Raw genomic sequence first — 19,377 nt, forward strand, 5'->3', positions numbered from 1 at the left:
GCAATCCTTCAAGTGCACAATTCAGCGTAGTACAATACACCAATCTTAAAAATTATGTGAAGGTTTTTTCATTCCTAATATAAGCATCTTTCTTTGTGGACCATCATTATTTACTCTTGCACTTAACAAAGATGAACAAATTCATCACAGTAATCACCCACAGTGTCAAAAATATTTGAAATTAAAACAGTCACCCACATTAAGTCCTTACAGTTATATATGGATGTAAATTTATGCTGATTAAATTTTTATACCTATTCTAGATAAATTTTTAGGTCAGGGCAGATTATCACCTTTTAGGGATCAGACATTTAAGAGAGTACACAAATACCTATATATAAGTTCTGAGTTTACAGACACAGAAAATATGTGTCATATAAATAGTAGACAATAATGAGGCAGATGTTCCAAGGAAGACAAGAGAGCCAAAATATGGAGCAGTCAGAAAGGCTTCAGGTAGAGCATGAACCTTAAAAGGAAGATAGGGCTTAGAAGAGAAAGAAAGAGACAACAAGGAAAGGGAAATTAGAGGGAAGGAGAGTGGAAGAAAGAGGGAGGATGTAGGAGAGAAAGGTAAGGAATAAAGGGGAAAAAATAGTATTTCTGGGTAAGAATGGTGTGAGGTAAAGTGTAAGCAAAGGAGTGTATGAGAGAATATATATGGGAAAGAACAGGGACAGTGATTAAATCATTTAGGATAGACCTATATATTTATATGGGGAATAGCAGACAAGAAAAGAATGTAGGTCTAAGTCAGGTTATAGGAAGTTCTGATTTCCAGGTTAAGACATTTGAATTCTATTCTATAAACAAAGAGGAAACACTAAAGATGTCTAAACAGAGCAATGTTGATCTGATAAGAGATGGACAGGTTATATTTAGGAGGGAGAAGAAACCTGAAGGCAATGGCTCAAATAATGGAATCCTTGATTAAGGTTGGTGATAACAGAAATGGAAAAAGTAAAATGAACAAAAAATAAATCACTCAGAAAGAACTGATAAAATATGGCTACTATTTGGATGGTAATTTAGGAGACATGATACAAGAATATCATCAAAGATAGACAAGGGCTTTCAGCCTAAGTAACTGGAAAGAAATAAAGTATCTAGAGCAAATATAGCTAATTCTGAGGAAAAAAGTGATAAAAAGTCAGACATCTGTTTACATAGGTATGTACTACATAGTTACCTGTCTCCATTGTTACAGAACTGAACAGCAACAACTTTGTCCTAAGACATAAAACAACAAATTTTTGGTTAGAATTAATTTATTTGTAAAATGAATAAAGTATTATTCTCCTCAAATTCATATGCAAAAAGATCATAGTTTTTAACGCTATAGTTTTCTTTAAAAAAAACTGCAGTTTTCTTTGAAAAAAAAAGTAATTAAGTCCAAAACAATGCTTTAACTAAGGAGAAATACAGGCATAGCTCAGAGATATTGGGGTTCAGTTCCAGACCACTGCTATAAAAATAATGTAACAATAAAGCCAGTCTTTTTTAGCTTCCCAGTGTATAAATTATGTTTACACTATACAGTTTAAGTGTGCAATAGCATTATATCTAAAAAACAATGTACACACTTCAATAAAAAATACTTTATTACTAAAAAATGCTAACCATCACCAAATTTTTTAATTACATCTTTCAGGGGAAAAGTATATGTTTTATAAGTAAATGCCCAGTGATACTATTTTAAATGAGGTTTTGGTATTAGTAAGAACAGTAACATTAAGACTTGCAAAGCTAAGTGCTTTCAATTACTGACTATACAGTTTTGACAATGAGGCAAATGAGATGTACAGTGAGCTGAAATAAAAATACTACCATATACCACAGAATCTGGAGAAGATAAGAAAAGAAAGAAAATGAAGAGATGAAAGGTATACAGGGATATGAATATACAACAGTGACCTCAAGCTTCTTGAAAAAGACACAGCAGAGTAGAAATAGCTTAAGAGGAAGAGTGCCAATCACCAATGACTATCACCCCAGGTATAAAGTTTTTCCCCTCTATGATAGGCTCTCATTGATAACTGAGATTAGATTTCAAGAATCTTTGATGGAATTCTGGAACCAATCATACTAAGATCAACAGGCTAAAGTCAGTAAACATGTTTTTATTTATTTTTCCTAAGACATACTTAATGTTTTATTGACTGATTGATGTAAAATTGGTACCTAACATTGTTTCAGGTGTACATTATAATTTGAAATTTGTGTACACTATGAAGTACTTACTACCATTACATCTAGATACTATCTATCACCATAAAACTGAATCACTTCACATATTTCATCTACCCCCCAATCATCTTCTCCCCCTGACCCTGTAACCACCAATCTGTATCTATGAGTTTCTTTTAGGTTAATTTTGTTTGCTCCCTTTGTTTTGTTTTTTAGATTTTGCATATGAATGAAATATTTTCTTTCTCCATCGGACTTATTTCATTTAGCATAATACCCTCAAAGTTCATGCATGTTGTCACAAATCGCAAGATTTCCTTCTTTTTATAGCAGAATAATATTCAATTGTATACATTTATATACATCTTCTTCATCCATTCATCCATCAATGGACACTTCGGTTGTAATGTATCTTAGCTGTTGTAAATAATGCTGCAATGAATATAGAGGTGCATATATCTTTTTGAACTAGTGTTTCAAGTGCCTATGCCATCTGTATGCCTTCTTTGGAAAAATGTCTCTTCAGATCCTCTGCCAATTTTTTAATTGAGTTGTTTCTTTGTTGCTGAGTTGCACGAGTTCTTCATATATTTTGGATACTAACCCCTTAATAGATATATCATTTGAAAATATCTTCCCCGATTCAGTAGATTGCCTTTTCATTCTGTTGCTGGTTTCCTTCACTGTGTAAACACTTTTAAATTTAATGCTGTGCTATTTGTCTGTTTTTGTTTTGTTTCCCTTGCCTTTGTATTCAGAACCAAAAAAAAAAAAACCCACAAAGATCAATGTCAAGGAGCTTACTAGCTATTTTCTTCTAGGAATTTTATGGTTTCAGTTTTCTTTTCTTATTCTTAATCCACTTTAACTTTTGTGTATGCTATAAAATAATGGTTTAGTTTCATTCTTTTGCATATGGCTATCCAGTTTTCCAACACCATTTATTGAAAAAAATTGCCTTTCCCTTTTGTATATTCTCCCCACCTTTGTTGTAAGTTAATTAACCAGATATATATGGGTTTATTTCTAGGCTCTCTATTCTTTTCCACTGATCCATTTGTCTGCTTTTATGCCAATACCATACTGTTTTGATTACTAAGGCTTTGTTGTATAGTTTGATATCAGTGATACCTCCAGTATTGTTCATCTTTCTCAATACTGCTTTGGCTTTTCAGTCTTTTTGGCTTCCATACAAATTTTAGAATTATTTTTCTATCTCTGTGAAAAATGTCAATGGAATGTTAGCAGGGATTGCATTGAATATGGAGAATGCTCTAGGTAGTATGGACATTTTAACAATATCAGTTTTTCTAATCCATTAGCATGGAATATCTTTCTATTTATTTGTGTCTTCTTCAATTTCTTTTATCACTGTCTTCTGATTTTCAGAATGCAGGTCTCTTACTCCTTGGTAAAATTTATTCCTAGGTATTTTATTCTTTTTAATGCAATTGTAAATGTGATTACTTTACTTTCTCTTTCTGAGTGTCCATTATCAGTATGTATAAATACAACAGATTTCTCTATATTGATAATGTGTCCTGCAACTTTAGTAAATACATTAGGTCTAACAATATTTTAGTGGAGTCATTAGGGTTTCACATGAAAATACCATCAATTTTACTTCTTCTCTTCCATTATATATGCCTTTTACTTATTTTTCATAGCTAATTGATGTGGCTAGGATTTCCAGTACTACTTGAATAAAAGTGGTAACAGTGGGCATCCCTGTCTTATTCCTCATCCTAGAGAAGAAGCTATCACTATTTCACCATTTATTATGATGTTAGCTGTGGGTTTGTCATATATGTTCTTTATTATGTTGAGGTATGTTCACTCTATCCCAATTTGTTGAGTTTTTATCATGAATGGATGATGAATTTTGTCAAATGACTTTTCTACATTTATTTATAATAATTTTTGTCATTTCAAAAATGTAGTGTATTATGTTGACTGAATTGCAGATGTTAAGCCATCCTCTATCACTGGAATGAATCCCACTTGATTGTGGTGTATAATCCTTTTAAATACATTCTTCAATTTGCTAATATTTTGTTTAGTATCACTGCATCTATGTTCATCACATATATTGGCTTCTAAGTTTCTTTTTTTGTCATGCCCTCATGTATTTTGTTATCAGGGTAATGTTGGCCTTATAAAATGAGTTTGTTTGTAAGCATTCCCTTCTACTCAATTTTTGAAAGAGTTAAAAAAGAACAGATATTAAATCTTCTTTAAATGTTTGGCAGAATTCACCAGTGAAGCCATCTGATCCTGGACTTCTATATGTTTGGAGGTTTGTGATTAATGATTCAATATCTTTGCTAGTAACTGGTCTATTCATAATTTATATTTCATGATTCAATATTGGCAAACTGTATGTTTTTAGGAATTTGTACATTTCTTCTAAGTCGTACACTTCATTGTCAAATATTGTTCACAGTAGTCTCTTATGATCCTTTATATTTCGGCAGTACAGTTGTAAATGCTCCTTTCTTATTTCTGATTTTATATATTTGAGCCACTTCTCTTTTTTTCTTGGTGAGTCTAACTAAAGTGTTGTCAATTTTATTTATCTTTCCAAAGAAACAGCTCTTGCTTTCATAGATCTTTTTGTTATTTTTAGGTTCTACTTCATTTATTTTCACTATGATCATTATTATTTCCTTTCTTCTACTAACTTTGGGCTTCCTTTGTTCTTCTTTCTAGTTCTTTTAGGCATAGAGTTAGATTGATATTTTTCTCATTTCTTAGGTAGGACTCTAACACTATAAATTTCCCTCTTTAACTGCTTTTTCTGCATTACATATATTTTGGACTATTGTATGTTCCCCAGTAATTTTTTTTTTCCTGAATTCTTCTATTCAATGTAATAATTTTGGAAGTCATCCATGATACATATATTAGTAGGTGGTGCCTTTTGGTTATTGAGTACTATTCCATCATATAGTTATACGTTATTTGTTTAGTCACTGCTGATGGACATTTAGGTTATATGCAGTTTTAGAATATTGTAAATGAGGCTGCAGTGAACACTTGTAACATATGTGGACATTTGTTTTCATATGGAATAGGGTTACAGATGGTGGAATCATTGGATTATAGATGGTGTATGATCAACTTTTAAAAAGTCTGCTAAACTGTTTTCCAAAATGATTTTACAATTTTACATTCCCACTAGCAGTTTATGAGGTCACATCATCCCCAGCACTTGCTATTAACAGTCTTCTTAATTCTATTTTGAAAGATGTCTAATGATGTATTGTTTTAAATTTTTCGCTTGATGAAAAATGTTAATGAACATTTTTTCCACGTGTTTATTAGTAATTTGTGTATCTTCTTTGTGAAATGTCTGTCAAATCTTTTGCCCATTGGTAAACTAATAGGTTGTAAGAGTTCTTTATATAGTCTGGATTCAAGTTCTTTACCTAATATAATTTTTAAATATTTACATGTAGCTTCTTCAGTTGGAACTTGAGGTCACTGAGAATGTGTGGTAATTTTTTGGTTCTGTGTATTTTGACTGATTTTTGTATTCTATCACATGCATTCTGAAAATTTTGTTGTACTGATTTCTGGTTCGATGATACACCTTGAGGAATTTTGTTGACGTTTCCATTTTTACCATCAATTAACCTGGTATGACATAAGCTATTACTCACTTATTACTTTCTGTGGGCAGTCCCTAAATCTTCATTCAATTCTTTAAGCCTGTGCTGTGTTGCTTTAAAATGGTCCCACATATGAATGTGTAAGGGATCAACCTGAACTGCTTCTAATTTTCATACATAAAATTAGGGTATTTACTCTTCTGGCTTTTTCCCTCTAGGATTCCCATCTCACTGTCCAGTGGCTATTGTTGCCCAGGCTCTTTGCTTTTTCTTCCCAGCCAGAAAGATGGTGAGGCTTTTCTCCTAGTTTTAGCTTCCTGTGCTTCTGTAAAACTGCACTTGCCATACAATTTTGGGGTAAAGCCATAGGAAAGCATGCAACTCACCACTATGCTGTTGCTGCTCCAAATTTCTACTTCCTCACACAACCTACCTTCTTTTGTTTACTCTTCAAAATCCTCAGGTTTGAATATTTTCCAGGGTATACACTTGTTATGAGGGAGAGGATTGGTCTGTAAGGAACTTACATCACCATACAAGAAGTGGAACGTCACCATGTATTCTATTATCTCTTTTATTCCCTCCTCTAATCGCTTTAGACCCAGAGCAGGGGTTTAGAGAGCAGGTCATGATTCCTCTCTCTGCCTCTTCATGAATGCATAGCCAAGACAAATGAAAGTACATACAGGAGACAAGCAAAAATGGGAAGGGTTGGGATGTGGTTGGGAGACATCAAAAGTATCGAAGTGTTCCTCAGCATCAGAATAGGTATTTTGGATTTAAGTGGCATCATTTACTTTCATCAACTTAGGGAGCTATAATCCCACCCAAAGGGCTTACCATCTATGCAAATGTATTTCCAGATCTGCACACAAATTGGCCACTGAAGAATTTTATTTGCATTGCAAAGAGAAGCTCAGTCTTACTCCCCTAGGTAGTCCTCCAATTTATCAAAAAATACACTCCAGGTATTTCCTCACACAGACTTTCAATAAATGCCTGTTGAAGTGAATTGACTTCTTGGGAAAGTATATAGTGAGATAAAGTGAATCACTGAAATAACGATGACAAGTTCAAAACCATAAGGAACTGAAGATATCTAACAGCACTTTCAGTTGTACCTTAACACATCCTAACAGCTTGAAACTCATTAACAGCTTGTTCTCTGTCTTGTGTGATCGATGATTTGATTTCACCTACAAGATATATTTTCTTTCTCTGCTTAGCAAAAGAACAGAGGATTACTAGATATAGATACCAAAATCATGAAAGTGTTACACATTCTTAAGTTTCTTAACATTTCTTAAGTTCTGAAAGTAAAAAATACAGGGGTTTTGTCCAAGAATTCTTTTCCATTCATAATATTATAGTTCTGTTTGTGTCTGTGAATTTGGTGATTTCTGAAAAGGCTAGGTTTTTTCCTTTCTGTGACATACTTAGGGATCATTTATTTTCTATTTTGGTATTATTAATGTACAATTACATGAGTAATATTACAGTTACCAGACTCCCCCTATGATCAAGTCCCCACCACATATCCCATTAGAGTCACTGTCCATCAGCATAGTAAGATGGTATAGAATCATTACTTGCCTTCTCTGAGCTATACTGCCATCCCCATGTCCACAACCCCTACATTATGTGAGCGAATCATAATGCCCCTTTATCCCCCTTACCGCTCCCTTCCCACTCATCATCTGCAGTCCCTTTGCCTTTGGTAACTGTTAGTACAATCTTGGGTTCTTTGAGTCTACTGCTGTTTTGTTCCTTCAGTTTTTTCTGTGGTCTTATACTCCACATATGAGAGAAGTCATTTGATACTTGTCTTTGACTACCTGGCTTATTTCATTGAGCATAATACCCTCTAGCTCCATCCATGTTGTTGCAAATGGTAGGATTTGTTTTCTTCTTATGGCTGAATAACATTCCATTGTATATATGTACCACATCTTCTTTATCCATTCATCTACAGATGGACACTTAGGTTGCTTCCATGTCTTGGCTATTGTAAAAAGTGCTGCGATTAACATAGGGGTGCATATGTCTTTTTCAAACTGGGCTGCTGTATTCTTAGGGTAAGTTCCTAGGAGTGGAATTCCTGGGTCAAATGGTATTTCTATTTTTAGTTTTTTGAGTAACCTCTATACTGCTTTCCACAATGGTTGAACTAATTTAAATTCTCACCAGCAGTGTACTAGGGTTCGCCTTTCACCACATACTCACCAACATTTGTTGTTGTCTGTCTTTTGGATGTTGGCCATCCTAACTGGTGTGAGGTGATATCTCATTGTGGTTTTAATTTGCATTTCTCTGATGATTAGTGATGTGAAGCATCTTTTCATATGCCTGTTGGCAAGATGAATTTCTTCTTTGCAATAGTGTCTGTTCACATCCTCCGCCCATTTTTTAATTGGATTATTTGCTTTTTGTTTGTTGAGATGTGTGAGATCTTTATATAATTTGGATGTCAAACCCTTAATGGATATGTCATTTATGAATATATTCCCCAATACTGTATGATGCCTTTTTGTTCTACTGATGGTGTACTTTGCAATAAAGAAGCTTTCAATTTGACCTAGTCCCAATTGTTCATTTTTGGGTTTTTTTGTTTCCCGTGCCCAGGGAAATATGTTCATGAAATAGTTGCTCATGTTTATGTCCAGGAGATTTTTGCCTATGTTTTTTTCTAAGAGTTTTATGGATTGATGACTTACATTCAGGTCTTTGATCTATTTTGAGTTTACTTTTGTGTATGGAGTTAGACAACAATCCAGGTTCATTCTCTTGCATGTAGCTGTCCAGTTTTGCCAACACCAGCTGTTGAAGAGGCTGCCATTTCCTGATTGTATATCCATGGCTCCTTTATCATATATTAATTGACAATATATGCTTGGGTTTATATCAGGGCTCTCTAATATGTTCCATTGGTCTATGCTTCTGTTATTGTGCCAGTACCAAATTGTGTTGCTTACTGTGGCTTTGTAGTAGAGCTTGAAGTCAGGGAGAGGAATTTCCCCCACTTTATTCTTCCTTCTCAGGATTGCTTTAGTTATTAGGTGTCTTTTGTGGTTCCATGTGAGTTTTAGAACTAGTTTCTCTAATTCATTGAAGAATGCTGTTGGTATTTTTATAGGGATTGCATTGAATCTGTAGATTGCTTTAGGCAGGATGGCTATTTTGACAACATTAATTCTTTGTATCCATGAGCATGGGATGTTTCCATTTTTGGTATCTTCTTTAATTTCTCTCATGAGTGTCTTGTCATTTTCAGAGTTTAGGTCTTTCACTTCCTTGCTTAGGTTTATTCCTAGGAATTCTTTTCTTTTTGATGCATTTGTGAATGGAACTATTCTCCTGATTTCTCTTTCTGCTAGTTTGTCATTAGTGTATAGGAATGCAACAGATTTCTGTGTATTAATTTTGTATCCTGCAACTTTGCCAAATTCAGATATTAAATCTAGTAGATTTGGATTGCATTCTTTAGGATTTCTTTCTGGACAATATCATGTCATCTGCAAACAGGGACAATTTGACTTCTTCCCTGACAATCTGGATGCCTTTTATTTCTTTGTGTTGTCTGATTGCCATGGCTAGGCCATCCAGAACTATGTTGAATAAAAGTGGGGAGAGTGGGCATCCTTGTCTTGTTCCCGATCTTAAAAGAAAAGCTTTCAGCTTCTCTCTCTTAAGTATGATGTTGGCTGTGGGTTTGTCATAGATGGCCTTTATTATGTTGGGTACTTGCCCTCTATACCCATTTCATTGAGAGTTTTTATCATGAATGGATGTTGAATTTTGTCCAATGCTTTTTCAGCATCTATGGATATGATGTGTTTTTGGCCCTTCTTTTTGTTGATGTGGTGGATGATGTTGATGGATTTTCAAATGTTGTACCATCCTTGCATCTGTGGGATGAATCCCACTTCATCATGATGGATGATCCTTTTGATATATTTTGAATTCGGTTAGCTAATATTTTGTTGAGTATTTTTGCATCTATGTTCATCAGGGATATTGGTCTGTAATTTTCCTTTTTTGTGGTTTTGGAATTAGAGTGATGATGGCCTCATAGAATGAGTTTGGAAGTATTCCCTCTTCTTTCACTCTTTGGAAAACTTTAAGGAGGATGGGTATTAGGCCTTCACTAAATGTTTGATAAAATTCAGCAGTGAAACCATATGGTAAGGTATTTTGTTCTTAGGTACTTTTTGGATTACCAATTAAATTGCCTTGCTGGTATTTGGTCTATTCAGATTTTAGGTTTCTTCCTGGGTCAGCCTCATAAAGTTGTATTTTTCTAGAAAGTTGTCATTTCTTCTAGGTTATCCTATTTGTTAGCATTTAATTTTTCGTAGTATTCTCTCATAATTCATTGTATTTCTGTGGTATCTGTAGTGATTTTTCCTTTCTCATTTCTGATTCTGTTTATGTGTGTAGACTCTCTTTTTTTCTTGATAAGAATGGCTAGGGGTTTACCTATTTTGGTTATTTTCACAAAGAACCCGCTCCTGCTTTCATTGATTCTTTGTATTGTTTTATTCTTCTTGATATAATTTATTTCTGCTCTAATCTTTAATATGTCCCTCCTCTTACTGACTTTGGTCCTCATTTGTTCTTCTTCTTCTAGTTTCGTTAATTGGGAGTTTAGACTGTTCATTTGGGATTGTTCTTCTTTCCTGAGGTAGGCCTGTATTGCAATATACTTCCCTCTTAGGACAGCCTTCGTTATGTCCCACACATTTTGCAGTCTTAATTATTTTGTCATTTTTCTCCATATATTGCTTCATGTCTGTTTTTATTTGGTCATTGATCCATTGATTATTTAGGAGCATGTTATTAAGACTCCGTGTGTTTGTGGGCTTTTTTGTTTTCTTTGTGTAATTTAGTTCTAGTTTCATACTTCTGTGATCTGAGAAGCTGGTTGGCACAATTTCTATATTTTCAAATTCACTGAGGCTCTTTCTGTGGCCTAGTGTATGATTTATCCTTGAAAATGTTCTATGTGCACTTGAGAAGAATGTGTATCCTGTTACTTTTGGATGGAGTGCTCTGTCGAAGTCCATTAGGTTCATCTGTTGTAATACATTGTTCAGTGCCTCTGTCTCTTTGCTTATTTTCCTTCTGGTTAATCTGTCCTTTGAAGTGAGTGGTGTGTTGAAGTTTCCTAAAATGAATGAATTGCATTCTATTTTACCCTTTAAAATTGTACCATTTGTTTAACATACATAGGTGATCCTGGGTTGGGTGCATAGATATTTATAATAGTTATATCATCTTGTTGGACTGACCCCTTTATCATTATGTAATGTCCTTCTTTGTCTTTTGTTACTTTCTTTGTTTTGAAGTCTATTTTGTCTGATACAAGTATGGCAACACCTGCTTTTTTCTATTAGTTGCATGAAATATCTTTTCCCATCCCTTTACTTTCAGTCTGTGTATGTCTTTGGATTTGAAGTGAGTTTCTTGTAGGCAGCATATAGAAGGGTCTTACTTTTTTATCCATTCAGTGATGCTATATCTTTTGATGGCTGCACTCAGACCATTTACATTTAAGGTGATTATCGATAGGTATGTACTTATTGCCATTGCAGCCTTTAGATTCGTGATTACCAAAGGTTCAAGGGTAATTCCCTTACTATCTAACATTCTAATTTAACTCACTTCATATGCTATTACAAACACAACCTAAAGGTTCTTTTTTTCCTCCTTTTTCTTCTTCCTCCATTCTTTATATGCTAGGTATCATATTCTGTACTCTTGTCAATCCCTTGATACACTTTGGGGTTAGTTGATTTGATTTTGTATCTGCTTAGTAATGAATTCTTGTACTCTGATGTGGTTTTATTTCCCCTGGTTACATCTATTTAGCCTTAGGAATACTTCCATCTATAACAGTCCCTCTAAAATGCACTGTAGAGTTGGTTTGTGGGAGGTAAATTCTCTCAGCTTTTGCTTATCTGGAATTTGTTTAATCCCTCCTTCAAATTTATAGGATAACATTGCCAGTAGAGTATTCTTGGTTTGAGGCCCTTCTGCTCTATTGCATTAAATATATCATGCCACTCCCTTCTGGCCTGTAAAGTTTCTGTTGAGAAATCTGATGATAACCTGATGGGTTTTCCTTTGTATGTGATCTTTTTTCTCTCTCTATCTGCTTTTAAAAGTCTGTCTTTATCCTTGTTCTTTGCCATTTTAATTATTATATGTATTGAAGTTGTCTTCCTTGAGTCCCTTGTGTTGGGAGATCTGTACACCTCCATGGCTTGAGAGACTATCTCCTTCCACAGATTGGGGAGGTTTTCAGCAATTACCTCCTCAATGACAGGTTCTATCCCTTTTTCTCTCTTTCTTCTGGTACCCCTATAATGCAAATATTGTTCCATTTGAATTGGTCACATAGTTCTCCAATATTCTTTCATTCTTAGAGATCATTTTTTCTCTCTGTGCCTCAGCCTCTTTGGATTCCTCTTCTCTAATTTCTATTCCATTTACTGTCTCTTCTACTATATCCAATCTGCTTTTAAATCCCTCCATTGTATGTTTCATTTCATATATGGAATTTCTTAATGATTGAATCTCTGTCTTAAATTTGTTCCTGAGTTCTTGAATAATTTTCTGTACCTCCAAGAGCATGTTTACAATTTTTATTTTCAACTCTCTTTCAAGAACATTGGTGAGTTTAGTTTCATTTGGCCCTTTGTCTGGGGTTTGTGAGATTTTGGTCTGAACCAGGTTCCTTTGAAGTTTCATATTTCTATGTGGCACCCTCTAGTGTCCAGAAGCTCTAGTCTCTGGAGCTGCTCAGAACCTAGAGTGAGGATGGGGATCTTAGGGGAGCGACACTGGTGCCTGGGAGGAGGAAAGAGCTGTTTCCTGATTCCCAGCTGCAGTGACTGTCTCCAGTATCAGAGCCAGTGGCCCGAGCAGACAAGTGTAAGCGTCTGTGTTTTACATGTCTAGCTGTTGTAGGTGGGGCCTCCCTGTGGCTGGTCTGACACCAGCGCAGTGACTGTCGGTTTGCAAGCCAGTGCCTGGCGGCCAGGAGGAAGGCACAGCAGGCTGCATATCACAGTGGGGGGCCTCAGAGCTGTGTAGCCAGCCAGGGGGATGGAGTACCTGAAGCTCCTCAGAGTTCCCACCTGCTGGGCAGAGCACACCCAGACAACCTTGTCCACCTATCCCCTCTCCCGTGCAACTCCATGCAAACCCCGCCCCTTCAGCAGCCCTCTTGCTGTTAGGAAGCCTCAGACCACCTGCCTTTCATTTGTCCCAGAGAGGCCGTATGGGGATCCCCATCCTTCACAAACAGCCAGAATCTCAAGTCTCTCAAGCACTCCACCTGTCCCAGCTCCCCAACCCCACCAACCTCCAGAGCACCACATAATGTAGGTTTATGCTCCAAAGCAGACCTCTAGGGCTGGGTGTTCAGCAGTCTTAGGCTTCCATCCTCTCTGTACTCCATATCTCTTCCTCCCGCCAGTGAGCTGGGGTAGGGGAACGGCTTCGGTCCTGCCAGATCAAGGCTTTGGTACATTACCCTGCTTCATGAGGTCTGCTCTGTTCATGAGGTCTGTATGCAGTCTGGTACAGCCTTCCCTCCTGTTGCTGTTCTAGGGTTAGATGTATTATCTATATTTCATACTAAATGTGGTTTTGGGAGGAGTTTTCTTTCTCACCTCTCATGCCACCATCTTGAATCTCATCCTCCCCAGGTAATTTTTAGACTTCTTCTTTGATGTCTTTACTGACCCATTGGTGGTTCAACAGCATGTTGTTTAATTTCCACATATTTGTGATCTTTTTCCAGTTTTCTTTCTATAATTGATTTCTAGTTTGGTATCATATGGTCAGAAAAAATACTTGAAAAAATTTCAATCTTCTTTAAAACTGAGATGTGTCTTGTGGCCTAACATATGATCTATCCTTGAAAATGTTCCATGTGCACTAGATAAGAATGTGTGTTCTGCTTCTTTTACATGGACTGTTCTGTATATATTTCTTAAGTCCGTCTGGTCTAATGTGTCATTTAAGGTTGATGTTTCTTTATTGATTTTTGTCTGAATGACCTATCCATTGATGTAAGTAAGGTATTAATTGCTACAAATTTCTCTTTAGGCCTGTAAGTATTTGCTTTATATATTTAGGTGCTCCTATGTTGAGTGTGTGAATATTTACATCCTATCCTCGTGTAGGATTGGCCCTTGTTTCATTCTGTAATGCCATTCTTTGTCTATTACAGTCTTTGTTTGAAAGTATATTTTGTCTAACATAAGCATAGCTACACAACAGCTTTCTAGTCATTTACATTTGTATGGAATATCTTTTTTCATCCCTTCACTTTCAATTTATTTGTGTTCTTAAACCTGAAGTCTCTTGTAGGTAATATATAGATGGGTCTTGATTTTTTGTCCATTCAGCCACTCTATGTCTTTTGATTGGATAATTTAGCCCATTTACATTTAATTAGTGATAGGTATGTACTTATTGCCATTTTGTTAACTGTTTTCTGGCTCTTTTTGTCATTCCTCTCTGTTGCTTTCTTTTCCTGCTCTCTTACCTTGAGGTTTTGTAATCTTCTTTTATGTTATGCTTAGATTGCTTTCTCATTGTCCTTTGCTTATCTGCTGTAGGTTTTTGCCTTCTGTTTACCATCAGGTTCACATATAACATCCTATACATATATAAAAGTCTATAAACTTGATAGCATCTTACGTTTGAGTACATTCTAAAACTGTATTTTTATGCCCAAACATGGTTTTATGATGTCCTATTTTACATATTTTTGTGTATCCCTTAATTACTGTAGTGATAGTTAATTTTACTTATTTTTTTTCTTTTAATCTCATATTAGCTTTATAAGTGGTTAATGCACTACCTTTACTATGTATTTGCCTCTACCAGTGTTATCTTTACTTTGTTTTCTTATTATTATTTGATGCCTTTTCAACTTAAAGAAGTCCCTTGAACATTTTTTTACAGGCTAGTGTAGTACTGATGACTTCCTTTAATTTGTGCTTGTTTGGAAAACTTTTTCTCTTCCTCTGTTCTAAATGATAAAACTTTGCCAGGTAGCAAATTCTTGGTGGGAAATGTTTTCCTTTCACTTTGATTACATCATACCACTCCCTTCTGGCCTACAAAGTTTCTGCTGAAAAAATCAGCTTATAGACTTATGCGAGCTCCCTTGCATGTAACAAGTTGTTTTTTTTCTTGCTGCTTTTTAAGGTTTATCTTTAACTTTTGACATTTTAATTATAATGTGTCCTCATGTGGCTCTTCTTGGGTTCTCTTATTTGGAACTCTACTGGCTCCCTGGACTTTGGATGTATGTTTTCCTTCCACAATTTGGGGATGTTTTCAGCCATTATTTCTTCAAATAAGCCTTTTACTCCTCTCTCTTCTCTTTCTGGGACCCCTATAATGCAGATGGTATTTTGCTAGATGTTGTCTCAGAGGCCCCTTCTTTGCCTTTTTAAATTCTCCAAAGAAGAAATTCAGATGGCCAAAAGGTACATGAAAAGATGCTCCACATTGCCAATTATCAAGGAAATGCAAATTAAAACCACAATGAGATAACACCTCACATCAGTTAGGATGGCCAACATAGAAAAGACTAGGAAAAACAAATGCTGGCAAGGATGCGGAGAAAGAGGAATCCTCCCACACTGTTGGTAGGAATGTAAATTAGTTCAACCTTTGTGGAAAGTATTATGGAGGTTCCTCAAAAAATTAAAAATAGAAATATCATTTGACCCAGGAATTCCACTCCTAGGAATTTACCCAAAGAAAACTTCTCAGATTCAGAAAGACATATGCACCCCTATGTTTATTGCAGCACTATTTACAATAGCCAAGATATGGAAGCAACCTAAGTGTCCTTCAGTAGATGAATGGATAAATTCTTTTTTTTTCTTTTTGCTGCTCTTTTAGGATGATTTCCAATGCCCTGTCTTCCAGGTTTTTAATCCATTCTTCTACTTCATCTAGTCTGCTGCATGTATTCTGTTCTTCAGCTCTGTGACTTCTGTTTGGTATTTTCCTGTTTTCTCTTTGTTGATGTTCTCTCTGTGCTCATACATTCTTCACCTGACTTTGGTGAACACCTTTATGACCATTAATTTGAACTCTTTATCAGATATATTACTTATCTCTGTTGCATTAAAGTATTTTCCTGAGGTTTTGTCTTCTTTCGCTTGAAACATGTTCCTCTGCCTCTTCATTTTGCTTGACTCTCTGTCTTTGTTTCTACAGTTTATGTAAAAGTTACATCTCTCAGTCTTGAAGGAGTGGTCTCGTGTAAGAGATGAAACTTATTGTTTAACTTCAAACTAGGTTTTGGCTGTTTCTCAGACACTTGTGATTGTCTAAGTAGACTGATTTGTTCTTGTTGGTCCCAGTTGTTGAGTGTGTGCTAAGACCTCTCAGTGTTCCAAAGGGAGGCATCACAGATGGTTCCTAGTTTCAGGCTAACTGTAAGCCAGATTCTCAGGCAGCAGCTTCTAAGGTATGCAAATATATAGTCTTGTGGGTTCACAATCATAAACCTTGCTGACTTCTGGACCAAGACATCTGGAGTTGTTCCCTGGGTGACAGCTATAAAAATGGTAGCTTTATATATTTTGTGAGGGATCAGTGAACTGTGGCAAAGCAAAGATAGGGCACTGTCCCTGTTCCACGGAAGTGCTTCCTGTAGCCTCTGAATGTGGGGCAAACCTAAAGCCTGTCCCTGAGGATGAAGCTTCAGGATAAGAAAATGGGCCTTTTTCTCATGAAGACTTGAGGTATATTTCAGTCTGCTTTTGTGCAATGTCCTGTGGGTGATGGCCTGTTAAAGACACTCTCTCTCTAATTGTTTCAAACTTAAAAGGCCCCAAAACAATCCCCCTTGATCAATCAGAGTCAAGCATTCAAGTGACATATCCCATGTGGGCTGTGTGCATCTACCAGCTGTGACAGGGCAGGCAACTGCCACCAGAGCTAGCAGGCTAAAGAAGAGTTAAAAAATGGCATCTCCCTATGTCTGGACCAACAAGCCAAAAGGAGAGTGGAAAAATGGAGCCTGCCAGTGCTTCCATCTCTGGAGAGAAGTCCCAACAGTTTCCTGCCTCTCCAGCAGATGCTTTAAGATCATAAAATGAGTCTGCTTCATATATGGTCTACCTTTAAAACTGTTGCTTTTATCCTGGGTCCCATGTGAGTGAGTCTGTGTGATCCCTTTATTAGCAGATTTTTCATTCCCTGTAGCCCTATGATTCTCCTGGAAGCCAGACCCTTCAATTTTCAGGGCAAGATGTTTTGGGGGCTCATCTATTCAGTGTAGCTGCCAAGGGTTGGGGTGCCTGATGTGGGATATAGACCTCTTGCTCTTCAGGAACAAGCTCTGAATTATGAGATACCTCCTGACAGTGGGTTGCCAAGCCTGGGGTGTGATTTATTATGGGATGGTATCTCCACATTTCCTACCCATTTTGATGTGGCCCTTTTATCCTTTGTTGAGGAGGCACTGTTCAGCTCCCTTTCTGGTCCTTTTCAAAGGGAATTTTTCCCTAGGTAGATGATGTTTTGTTGTGTTTGTAGGAGGAAGTGAGTTCAGGATTCTTCTAAGCTCATATCTTTCAATATGTCTTTTAATTAGCATGTAGATTCCAAAGTAACAAACAGCTTACATAATTAAAATATATCAGGCTAAAAGAGGATTTTCATAAACTATTCCTGAAATAAATAAATAAATAAATAAATAAATAAATAAATAAAGTAAGTATGTATGTATGTGTGTATGTATGTAATAAATATATTTATTTCTATTTCCACAGTCAAATAGAATTCATCTTAAATACTATGACCATACTAAATCCAGAATTTCACACTGGTTTTTGTGACTAAAGCGACATCTTATCTTATATAGGTTTCAGCACCAATCCATATTAAATTAGGATATAGATCAGAAAAGAAGAAATAAAACCAACTTTCCAGGAGTGTAAAGAAAGCAAAATATTCAAGTTTCTTATTTTGGTCTTACCGTATGTGACTCTAATTCAGCAATTTTCTCAGGGATCTCAGAACCCAAATAATACATTCTAATAACATGGTCAGTGCTACCTGTTGTAATGAACATACCACCTAGAGGATTAAAAAACAAACAAACATTGTACCAAGGAACTTCAAAAATCCTCAGATTGCTTCCTTAGTTATATGCTGCTTTATAGGGCTTCAAGAAACACAAGGTCATCTTCTAGTCATTAAGTACATACTAAGATTTCAGAGAAAACTAAGCAAAATTCAAGAAAAATGAGAAATATTTAAAGGCCAATTATATCACTCACCCAACAGAAACAGAAAAACTATACGGTAAATAAGGGCCTTTGGATCATAAACATTAAAGGCCACAGGCTTGGGGAACATTTTTGTATTTTCTGTAAACACATAATGTTGCAAAATTATTTATAGAATGATTTATATCTACAATTCTCTTTATAATGTCTAGAGTGGTTGAATGTAAAAACTCCACCACTTCTGGGATGAATAAAAATATCTAGAGATGGATGGTGGTAATGTATGCAAAATAATGTTAATCAACTTAATGCCACAGAACTGTACACTTAAAAGTGCTTATTAACATGGTAAATTGTTATATTTTACCACAACAAAAAAAGAAAAGAAAAGGTTAACTAGTATACAATTCCTAGCAGTAGAAAAGCACTCTTTACACACTGTAAAAGTGTCTTCTGTATGGAGCCACAAAACATGTTTTCTGAAATGTCAGGACAGGCTTTTAGTGTTGATATATCATGGGGTGGAGGTTCTACTTTTACTAACTAAATTCTCTATTATATAAAAACCTACTAATTACAAATAAGAAAAAAAGTCAAAAGCTATTACATGTTAAAGCCCACAAAGTTCTATTATAACATATGGTTCATTAAAATCCATAAAGGTCTATAAAATTATAAAAAAATAGTTCATATTTTTGGTATACTTCCATTAACACCCAAATATGCAATTTTTTCATCCACAAAATTGAAAAATACATATTTTAGACAACTAGATCACTTAATAGTTTGGGGACTCAAACATTCAATTTTTATACATACCAGAACTGAAGGATGAACATGATATTTGAACTCCAGGTCTAGATCTCTCTGTAAATTTCACTGGGCGATCCCTAAAAGAAAAGAAAGATGTTTTTATTTCTCATCATGTTCATTTAATGTGCAAAATATTAGCATGCTGCTGGATATTGACAGATTTATTATCAATATTATAAAAACCATGAAGTTAAAGTAGTCAGTACATACTATTCCTATGATTCAGGTTAAAAATGCATTTAACCTTACAAATAATTATAGCTTTACAAATTACCATGTTACTAACTACGACCATGAGGAGAAGTTCTAAGTCTTACCAGAGCAAAAACGAAAGAAATACTCCTTACCAAATTCTGTGTACAAATTAGTCTCTTCAACACTGGATTCATAAAAATCATATTCTAAAATCTCTAACATCCAATTCAAGTAGGTATGGAAGTATATATAAACACACACACACACGCACTGTATGCCAGAATCTGGACCTGAGTACC

At 35.5% G+C, this 19,377-nt stretch overlaps 1 protein-coding gene across 3 annotated transcripts in view; it reads right to left on the reverse strand.

Annotated features, from left to right (window-relative positions):
• Positions 1-19,377, reverse strand: part of BRWD3 (bromodomain and WD repeat domain containing 3) — a 160,740-nt gene that overhangs the window by 70,917 nt on the left and 70,446 nt on the right. For 2 of the 3 annotated variants that reach the window (XR_005033478.2, XM_036929979.2), the window contains exons 10-12: positions 18,890-18,960; positions 17,818-17,918; positions 1,190-1,230 (exon numbers count right to left, since the gene is read on the reverse strand). Coding sequence is in view for 2 of the 3 variants with exons in the window: in XM_036929979.2 (XP_036785874.2) it covers positions 1,190-1,230; positions 17,818-17,918; positions 18,890-18,960 (213 nt within the window). In the remaining variant the exon portion in view is untranslated. Of the gene's footprint in view, positions 1-1,189; positions 1,231-2,257; positions 17,511-17,817; positions 17,919-18,889; positions 18,961-19,377 lie in introns of those variants that run through there. The other variant, XM_036929980.2, reaches the window with a different exon arrangement.

Source organism: Manis pentadactyla, chromosome X (assembly GCF_030020395.1).
Source record: "Manis pentadactyla isolate mManPen7 chromosome X, mManPen7.hap1, whole genome shotgun sequence".
Lineage (NCBI taxonomy): Eukaryota > Metazoa > Chordata > Mammalia > Pholidota > Manidae > Manis > Manis pentadactyla.